At 36.0% G+C, this 10,576-nt stretch overlaps 1 protein-coding gene across 1 annotated transcript; it reads left to right on the top strand.

The window, feature by feature from the left end:
* The first annotated feature begins 261 nt into the window (after positions 1–261).
* Positions 262–10,323, top strand: LOC123763981 (calcium and integrin-binding protein 1). The gene is made up of 7 exons (XM_045751372.2): positions 262–467; positions 2,122–2,156; positions 5,584–5,731; positions 6,897–6,996; positions 8,319–8,413; positions 9,258–9,361; positions 9,604–10,323. The coding sequence occupies exons 1-7, from the start codon at positions 417–419 to the stop codon at positions 9,623–9,625; spliced, it is 555 nt and encodes a 184-aa protein (XP_045607328.1). The 5' UTR covers positions 262–416; the 3' UTR covers positions 9,626–10,323.
* Positions 10,324–10,576: the final 253 nt, after the last annotated feature.

The raw sequence follows: 10,576 nt of genomic DNA, 5'->3' as shown, positions 1-10,576 counted from the left end.
GTGCTCCAGGGGTTGTTTGTGTGCTAGTACTCCAGGTTTGTTTGCTAGGCTTCCATGGTTATATGTTTGCTAGAAATCCGGGTTTCTTTTTTCATACATAGCTCAAGTTTTTGTTTGCTATGGCTCCATAGTTGGTTTCTAAGGCAAGTGGAGGGTTTTAGGCAGGGCTAATTATAAGGATGTGTTTGTTTGGTAGAGCTTCTGGGGTGTATAGTTTGTAGAAGGGTGTTTACAGAGTTTACAGGGCTCTATATATATTGGGTTACTCAAAAAATTGGGCTACTCTCATTACAAAGTCGCTACATTGAGAGCGTGAGATCGCTACTTTCAGCAATCTGGCGCTGGCAACCCTGATGTCAACACAGCTGGGGAAGGTCTGTGTTAGGGGCGAGTGAAGGAGGCCTGCTCCCTGCACAATGGGTCAGGGAAACAGCCAATTTACCGAGGCTGAGCTGGAGGAATATCAGGTAAAGAGGAGCTGCTTCAACACCTTGTGCTAAAGCAGGTGTTCTGGGTGTAGTGAGATATTTCTTGTGTTGTCTGAGGCGTCTTGAGTGGATGTAGGCCACGAAGCATCTTCGACATGGATGGTTGAAGGTACAGGTCAACGGAATAATAATTAGAGTTAAAGGTAATTTATTGCCTATTTCAATTTTTCTGTCATATTTCCATTGGCTTGGGTCAAAGAAAGGAGGCTTGTTATATCGTTGTAGATCATTTAAAGGCTTAAAGGGCCTCGGTTAGGCCTGGGGTTAAAAATTCTGGCCTACAAATGGCTGGACCATTATGTGGCACCAGTGACAAATGTGTGTTTACATATGTGGATTGTCTGTTGTAATCTAAATGCATAAGAACCTTAAATATTGTGGATAGACGACATTATATTAAGGAGAGTTCAGTGTTTCATTTGCAAGCAGCATGCTACTGTTCCCCACCATATAAGGATCTCGGGTTCAGTTTCCAGATAGGGCAGAGATGGCATGTTTCCTTTCACCTGATGCACCTGTTCATCAAGCAGTAAATAGGTATTTGTTTGAAAAGCAATCAATGTTGGTTACATCCCTGTGAAAGGTTATCAGTAGTTGGCCTAGAGTGCCTTCAGTAAGTCTAATGGGTTTTCTGTCATTCACTGTGGCAAGCCATATCACAATGGCCAAATGCTGGTCGTCAGATAATTACCTGTATGCTCCAATTTACTATCTAGCAGATACAGAAAAAGTTCTTAAGTTGATGATAGTCACCAATCTGAGTATTGTTTTGTTAGGTTCATTGCTATGCTACTTGAATGCAGGCCTACTGGGCATGGCATTATTTGGATATAGGATATGGTAGCATACTAACATAACAGTACTGCGGTTACCGAGCTCTATACTTAACAGTTTAACCTGTATATACAACATTTATGTTGCTGGAAAACACTTGATGGTGGTAGCAGAAGCACAATGGGGACGGGAACAAGCAGTCCCTGTGGCAAAGTGGTAACACACTCGCCTGGCATTTCGCAAACGCTTTGGCCTGGATTCATATATCTGGCTGGGGAGTATTTACTGGGTGCCAATCCAGATTTTTAATGTATGATAGGCAGAATGGCTCAACTGTAGAGGCTCCTGTCGTATTGAGACTGTATTCGTGTAGTTGTGCTTGCAGGAGTTGAACTTCGCCTCTCAACTGGCAGTCAACTGATGTTCTGGTTCTTGAGCCTATTGCACTCTTTATCATATCTATACTTGTATTTGAAACTGAGAATAGATTTTACCTCCACTACATCACTTCCTAGTGAATTCTTTGCAATGTTTCTGGGGCTTATTTGAGACTTAGTTTCCACTGTGAGTTCTTACCTGTGGAAGCATCTGAATGATCTGCTCAGAAAAGCTGTTTTTATACAACTTAAAGTTTTATTTTTATATTTTTTATGGACACCAATATTTGTATTAAATTTTATGAAATTCTGTAGAATGGCATAAGCTAAATACAATTTTGTGGAGACATGACCACAAAATAACCAATTTTTTTAATTTTTGCTGTTTAAAAGGTCCATCATGTTCATCTAAGGCAGATTTCACTTTTTAATTTGTTTATTAACTTTTATCACAATAATGCTAACTGTTTATTGTCTTACAGGAGCTGACATACTTCACCAAGAAGGAAATTCTGTAGTAAGTATGTTGCCTGCAGCTTTTGTTCATTACTACAAAAACTACTATAGAAAAAATACTGGGATTATGTTGATGAAGAGAATTACGTAGGACTTGAAACTTAAGTACTGAATATAATTCATTAAAATGCAAAAATAAAACGTGTAAATTCTTATCTAAGGGTAAGGGTCCTATGTTTGGGTTGTAAGTCCAAATTCTGTGTGTCCTTGATACTGGTAATGGGCTGTAGTAGATAGGGTCTTCAAGGCTGAGTTGGGTCATTTATAGCAGAACCACAATATATCTGCGGGTATTTCAACACAATTAGCTTGTATTTTATACAAGGATATGATAATTAACACAGTTCTATAACTGTAAACACTGGTACGGTTCATTATCAAAGATCTGAACTAGGTACATAGTTTATCCTAGCTCTAGGAATATTGTAACAGCCAATTATCAATTGTTCTCATACTCTCAACAAAGTAGTTGTATAATGCATGAGCAATATGCCAAAAAAATATTATATGCAATAAAATAAACTAATTTGATAACTCAAGGTTAATGGATATGGCAATTAAATGTATGTTGAGTTATACTAAAGAATTATATACACAAGATATAGATATTCAGATTTACATGAATATTCAACAATAAAAGAGGTTCAGTCACTGAAGAAGGTAAATCAACTCGCTAATTGGTGAGGCATTGTCTTGCTGCCTAACAACTCTCGAGTTATATATACCTGTAGGTGTACTAATGTCATAAAGCATGCTATTGGCCAATATACACTCTAAAACAATTAATAACTCATCATGAAATTGAGAACCAGAGCCTAATCTGACAACTTGTCAGATGATGTTTATCTTGTTGAAATGAGGCTCTATATTTTGAAGGGGGATATGGCAGCCTTGATGTTGGTTATGTCCCTGGTAGCCTTTGCTGTGGGATGGCTTCTTGAAGCGGTTGCCAGGATGAGGTCACAATAGAGGAAATGTGGCAAGACTCCTGACACCCGAGCTCAACTTCACTCCTCTTGATTAGAGTTCTTATGGTCAAATTACAGATTAGATTATAGATCAGGGATTTTCTGATGTACAATTATCACTGGGTGATTAGATAAGTAGTTTGTGTGGTAATGTCCAATGAAAAGTTATCAAAACCACACACGTGCACACCATTTCGATGTTGAGAAACTTCCCTCCGGTCCTGGACGCTTCTCCCATCAGCGGTGTCCCCCTCCACTCCAGTGAAGGTGCCGGCAATGATTATAGATTGATTATTTTTATTATTTAGACTGATTATTGTGATAAAGTTATATCACAAGATAAACAACTAGTGGGTTTAAAGATTATTGACAGTACTTGATAGTACAATTTGTCCTTTATTAAGGATTTTGAAAATACATCACTAGAAACTATTAATTTGTTCCACCAATATTTTTGATTATCTGGAAGCTTCTAGATTCTTGAAATTACGTGTACAATCATGTAGACATTGAGCCCAATAGTGTATTTGACCAAATGGTCATGTAGTATCCTGATGTAGATACTGATAATTTTAGAATCATCAGTACTGTATCTACATCTGAGGTATGATTCTGAAGTAAAATATAAATGTGGTATGGAAATATTTCATTGCTTAGATAATATTATGGATATGGTGAATGGAATTTTCCACAACTTAGGGGACCCCCTCAATTCTCCCATTGGATTATTGTGGTAATACGTTAGTTTTTTCTAAGCAATTTGCTAGCTGTAAATATACTTGTAATTATTGCAGAAATATATTTAGAAATGTAGCTTCTTCTTTCTTTGGATAAATTATACTTGAACTTTCAGGGTCCCTCTCATTAAACATACAGTATTGTAAAAATTCACCTTTGGTAAGGTTTTAAGGAAAATAAAAATTTGCATAATACATCAAAACAAGAGTCTAAAAATTACATATAAGATTTGTGAGCAGGGCTTAGTTGAATACACATACAATCCAACCAACTGAAACATGTTATCAATTGATTTTCTTGAGAAAGAAAACATTTTGATGCTTCAAATACACAAAATATCCTCTCTGAACCCACTCTTGCCTTGTGCTAGTTTCAGTAGGTTGTCCATGCCATGGGGCAATGATCATTCATTCTGCCTTCACCATGCTGCTTGTTAGGTCGGTGTTACCTGTGAGCCTCAGTCCTGTGGAGTTTGCTCTCCCTATGTGTGTCATCTTTCTGATCCTAGTCATGTATCACCTGAGCCCTTCTAGTCCCTGGACTGTGTCCTTGCTTTTCTTTCCTCTTCTTGGTTTATGGCCCAAGATTCTTCCTCTAAAGTGGTTTTCTTGTTGTCACTCATCTCTGGTTTTAAGGTCAAGGACCTTCATGCACTTCTCCAGAGGAGTAGTTTTTGCTCTTTTGGGCGATACTGTACATTCATTTGCAGCCATCTCTCTCTCTCTCTTTTCAAATTACGGGCTATACGTGCCTGTGCCACCTATTGGGTGGCTTAATCTTTATCAATCAATTGTTCTTTTCTGGCAAAGAATGAGTTGGCAGGCTTCCTGAAGGGGTCCTTTGATTATTGATGCTTGGGTGGTTCAGTGCACCATGTGCTGTTCCTGGTTGTGGCTCTTCTCCGCTGCCTTTGCGCCACTGAATCTGCCTCGGTGGAGACTTTGTGGATTGACTCTTCTTCCTTGGTTCCCTGGTCCAAGGCTCATGTTTCTCAGGTCTTTAGTATTATTAAAAGCCTAGCCAGCCTGTGGTCTACCTCATGCCCATGATGTTTGTAAATATACTGCTCTCATAGCTGTATTTGCTACCATGCCCTAGTCTGATTGATGTTAGGGTGCATGAGATGTGGAGGTCTAACAGGGTTCTAGTGACCCCTCTTTGCACTTCAATGAGGAGGAAAGGGGAGCAGGCTCTGGTCCTTGGTAGGTTAAACAAAACTCCGTAGCTGATACAAGTTGGTAGTTGGGAACTATCTTAGTGAAATAGCTTCAGAAGCCATTGGGGCTCTCCCAGAAAGAGGCATCTCATTACATTCAGCACTGATTTTTCATTCATTATGTAGAACAATCTTGGTCCAATACTCTAGTGCACTTAGAGATACTAAGTAGTATTGATAATAATTAGTATAGAGATCCTCAGTATTGGCTTCTTATTAAATTTTAATGACAAAATATAGATATTGCAGTTCAGTTTGAGTTACAAACTGTTTGAGCAACAGTAATTAGTATTTTTTAACTAGTTATATACTGAAGAACAGTACAGTACAATACTGTACTTATTATTTTACCCCTGGAAGTGTGCAGTAATATGATTAAGGCTATAAGTAGTAATTAATCAAATCTTTAGGAAAATAATTTATCTTTTGTTCATTTCGACTACCACCTTTATACCTCAGACTTTCATCATAATTGAATGTTATTTTAGACTTGTGTCTCATTTTAGTGCCCACAAACGCTTTAAGAATCTGGCCTTGGAGAAGGTGGGACACAATCGTAATGCCAAACTTCCCATGGATAAGTTACTCACTCTACCAGAGCTGCGAGCCAACCCATTCGGAGAGCGCATGTGTTTTATTTTTTCATCGACTAATGTACGTATTTCCTATCCAAGTTTATTTTATTAGACAATTTCTTTATTTAATATAACTATTATAAAAATACTGTACTGTATATAGTACAACCTTTTAAATGTAAAGCATTTTTTAATGAAAATCTCTGAACAATATGAAAATTTAGCTTTTCTATCAATTTAAAAATTTGTATTCAATTCAAATTGACATGAGCAATTGCCAATTTATCCACATTTATTATAAATTGTAATGTTCAGCTGATTTTTTTTACTTTGTTTATACAAGTGCTGTAAATAAGTACAGTATTAAATGTTAATGTTTTTTTATTGTATTTTAATGTCTTAACGAATGTGTCCTGCAGCTTAAATGGAACATTTAAACATGCAATGATATATTCTATTATTTGTTTAAAGAAAGCTTTGAACAAATTTTGTGATAAATTGCCAACAAGAGGCAAAATATCCTGAACCAGGATTTCTCCCAAATTCGAATTGAGTTTGAAATTATATACTGTACAGTACTCTAGTCCGGTCTGTTGAGTTTGCACTGTACTGTATACAGGTATGTAATATTAATAAAATAATATTTAATATTTTTTATAAGTCTTAAATGCCTGACTGGTTGGATATCACATGGTGATCTTCATCACACATTTCTGTTACTGTACAGTGCAGTAGCGACAATGAAATTGCTCAAGTTGTCTTACATTGTCGTCTAAATTATAACAGATTTGATGTGGTTGTTTATGATGCAAATGTGGAAGTGTTCTTTATTCTTAGTCTCTGAGATATAGGCAGACAGGAGGAAGTATCTAAATCTTTAATTAAAAACATGAATAATTTGAAATGTGATTTTCCATTTATAGGCTTACTTAGATCTCCCAAGGCAAATGATTGACCTTCCCAGGATGCAAACCAAAACAGTTCCCTAACTCCCAGGTATCCTTTTTTTTCACTGCTAGGTGAACAGAGGCAGCAGGGCTAAGGTTAAGGCAAGAGAGGTGAGGATATGGAAATCTTAGTAGAAGATAAGAGCAAGGCAAAAGGTGCAGAAGGTAACGTGTAATATAGGGTGTAATAATTCTTGTGCAAGTTGCAAGAGATAATTTTTGTTGCCAAATTGCTTAATCATCTTTGTAATGTGATATAGATGTTAGAGCACTTTTTAACACTGTTATGACTTTTAGGATGGAGACTGCACGTTTGAGGATTTTTTGGACATGATGTCGGTATTCAGTGAGGCAGCACCAAAATCTGTCAAAGCTGAATATGCCTTTCGAATTTTTGGTAAGTTACTTGCTGCTTATTCTTTTAATTCCTTGTGTTCCTTTATTAACATGAAAATATCCAATTGGGTATCATTTTCCAATATTAATAATAATGATAATAATGGAAGTACAATACTGTATTATGTTGAGAATGTTTGTTTTTGTTGGTAACGATCTGACACAGTAACTTGACCGTTCTACTGTCATATAATTGATTGTTACTACCTTTTTGTCATCTACTCTTGAACTTCAGTTTGCCTACAGAACAAAAAAAAATTAAAAACAGTACTGTATCACAAAAAAGATTAAGAATAACTGATACAATATCCACATGGCTGAGACTGTTTATTGCCAGGCTAAGTCCCTCTTAATCTATGAAGTTGGGAAATAGGATAATAATAATATTTGTATGATTCATAACTGCTTATCTTTATTATCTACCATGTTTGTAGACTGAGAGAGTTTGTCAAGAAAATAGGTGGATAATTTTTGAGACCAGATTGAAAGGAAAGGAGGAAGTCACTGTAGAAAATATACAATTCTAATGAATAATATACAATTGATGAGTTGTAGCATATAATTGATATTCACATAATATTAAAATGCATTTACCTCAAATATTTGAAGCATGCTACATTATTTCTCTTGCTCTGTTAATTTTCATAGATTCAGGCTTTATTCTGTATCCAACTTAACTGATTTCCCTAACAAGTAGTTTCCTTCATTATTATTTATTTATTTATTGTCGGTTCATGCTGACTAGACAATACAGAAATGGCTTTGCTTTTCTAAGGTTGGCATTCAGACCCTGATGGTCTTTGTGGTTAGGCACAGTTCCTTCGCCCTGTCCTCAATACCAAGCTCCTTGTCTTAACAATTCCTAGTTGCTGTGTAGCCATTCTGGCTTAGGTGCTTTTCCCTGATAATACTTTTCAATTACAATGATTTATATACAGTATTCAGTATTTGAATATGCTATGCTCTTCATATTAGGTACATTCATGGCCTCATTTGTTTTATACTATGCATTTAGTGGCAACCTTTGTTTTCCTTGGGATATGTCTGAAAATATAAAATGTTGTTTTTGAGCTCTCATTTTTTTAGACAGTTATTATTTCTTGATTTTGTAACAATGGCATAACATAATTTTTTTCATTTGTATTTGTAAAATCAAATAAATATATCAAGGCATATTGCTATTCAGTACAGGTAAAAATAACTTCTGTTCTAAAGTAATCAAATAAAAAACTATTTTTTATTAAGTTTTGTATATTATTAGTTGCATGTAACTGTTATGATGATGATTTAGACAAGAATAAAACATATGGTATAATATTTCAGACTTTGATGGGGACGATTATCTCGGCCGCAGAGACCTTGAAGAGACCATAACAAAGCTCGTAAGCCCCCAGCGCTTCTCACCAGGAGACATGGAGGTGTGTACTGTTTCTCCGGAAGCTATTGAGGGCTCCTAGAAATCAAGCCTTGACTATACAGTAATGAAATGCATTTTTCTGGTGGGCCACCTGTAGCTCCCTGTGTCTGTCCTGCTCCCCGTTTTCTCATGGGGTTGTGGTCGGAGGAGTCTTGGCACGGGCAGGTCCAGCGTAAGGGGTCAGGCTGGCTTGGACTCTGGGTGACCTGGGCTGCCAGGCACAATGGAGTTAGAGTATAGCAACAATCTTGTTGTAAGCCTTGTTTACCTTTGTTGCCTAATTTCTCTCGAGGAGTTGCTTGTTTTAGTGCACCTATGCTTTCTGGTGTTCTTTCTTGTAGAACGAGCCAGATTCTGGTCCTGGCTTTTGGTATCTAATGGATGGGTTTCAGAGCCCTGGTGCGTTGGGCTAAGTCTTTATGGCACCTCAGAGATAAGCTTGGGTAGGCACTGGGGGCCCCACAGAAAAGTGTATTTCATTACATTCAATGCTTGGTTTTTATGGGCTGGGATATGGTTTAAAAGAGTATTATAACTACAGTACAACGTATTTCTCTAAGAGACAAAAAATCACTAATTTGTGAAGAATGCCAAAACTTAAAAATCCAATTCTATGTGCTTAAAATGTTCCTGAAATGCATAAAAATAATTTTCCATGGGAAAAGACCAGCAACCAGGTGATCAGATAAATGAGAGAAATTGTTAGATATCCAATTTCCAATGAACAAAGCTCATGACAGGAGGCTATGGAATCGTTTGCAGAAGACCTTCATAAAGCATTGAATCTATTAACTGATGGTGGTGGTGGGGATGTTATACTGTACTGTATTTGAATATATTTTCAGGCGCTGGTTTCCAGAGTTTTAGAGGAAGCTGACCTAGATGATGATGGCATGCTAGCTTTTGCAGAGTTTGAACACGTTATCTCCAAATCTCCAGACTTTGCAGAGTAAGTTTTAATCACAATATAGTACAAAAGTTTATTTTTTGAAGTTTTTTAAAATATGTATGAGATGTATTCAGAATTGTTAAATTCAGATAAATCATTTTCAATTTGCTCGGTAACATACATTGAAATATATTAAAGAATTGGACCTTATCACAATTTTATTGCAAAACAAGTTTTTTATCAATGAGAGATGCTTACTGTATTTTTTTTAAAAGTAATTACTGTTGCTTCCTTTGTTTCAGTTCATTCAGAATTCGTCTTTGAACGTTGAGCGGAAAGCGACATACACATTCATCATCTTAAACTTTTGTTAATATTGAAAAAATGGTCACATCATGTCGGGTATTAAGTAATTCCTAAGGTATTTTAGCAAAGAATAAAAAATTTAAGAATGTTAAGGGACTTTAAGCAGTGACTCCCTAACTTCAGTTTTATATTTGGATAATAATGATGGTCACTAGAGAAAGTATTTTAAATTTTAATTGTTTTTATTCTATTTGAGTTCCTTGAAAGATGCCATGCTACTGTATTTCACAGCAGCTTTGTAACTTGACACCTTTTGATATTTGCTAATTCAGCATTATGTAAAGTAAAGCAACATTGTCTTGCTAATTTGTGAATAATTTCAGACTAAAATGACACAATTCACTTAACGTTTTTTTTCTGGTAATGTAGCAAGTTAATGGTGTTTGTCAGCATTCACCTTGCATCTTTCCTGAAAAACAATTTAAAGTTTATTTTTTAGTGTATCTTGGTAATAAACCAAGTGAAAAGCAACATTGGAAGGTAGTTTGTCTTTAGTTCTGTGACAGTTAACAAGGTGGACAGTGGCGGCACGGCTTAAATGAGGCATTGCGTGTCCTTGTGTGTTCTTTATGTTGCTGGAGAGTGCAATCTCCTCCACCTGTTAAAAAACTTGTACTCGGTATTTATGCAGAATAAAGTTGAAATGTAGAATTTTAGCATTTATATGTTTTTATACTTTTTATTACACGTGCAGTATTTGGTAAGCAGTTATCACTGATATTAATATATAATATCAAATTAGTAATTATGGATTGTAATGTTATGTGATAAGGGAAATATTACATTAAAAGAAAATTGATGCATTAGGAGCACCTATCCTAATCTAAACTTGAACTGTAACAAAATTGTGACTGGTGAAACTTCAGGATAATGTTAGCTAAACACTGAAGATTGAAAGGTTTGGAAAAG

Source organism: Procambarus clarkii, chromosome 23 (genome assembly GCF_040958095.1).
Source record: "Procambarus clarkii isolate CNS0578487 chromosome 23, FALCON_Pclarkii_2.0, whole genome shotgun sequence".
Taxonomy (NCBI): Eukaryota; Metazoa; Arthropoda; class Malacostraca; order Decapoda; family Cambaridae; genus Procambarus; species Procambarus clarkii.
This window is presented reverse-complemented; position numbering and strand designations above follow the sequence as displayed.

Bases quoted from the DNA above. Each gene is read 5' to 3' on its own strand.
- LOC123763981 (XM_045751372.2), top strand. From the start codon at position 417: ATGGGTCAGGGAAACAGCCAATTTACCGAGGCTGAGCTGGAGGAATAT. The intron at 468-2,121 runs GTAAAGAGGAGC...ATTGTCTTACAG, and splicing joins CTGAGCTGGAGGAATATCAG to GAGCTGACATACTTCACCAA. The intron at 8,414-9,257 runs GTGTGTACTGTT...ATATATTTTCAG, and splicing joins TCTCACCAGGAGACATGGAG to GCGCTGGTTTCCAGAGTTTT.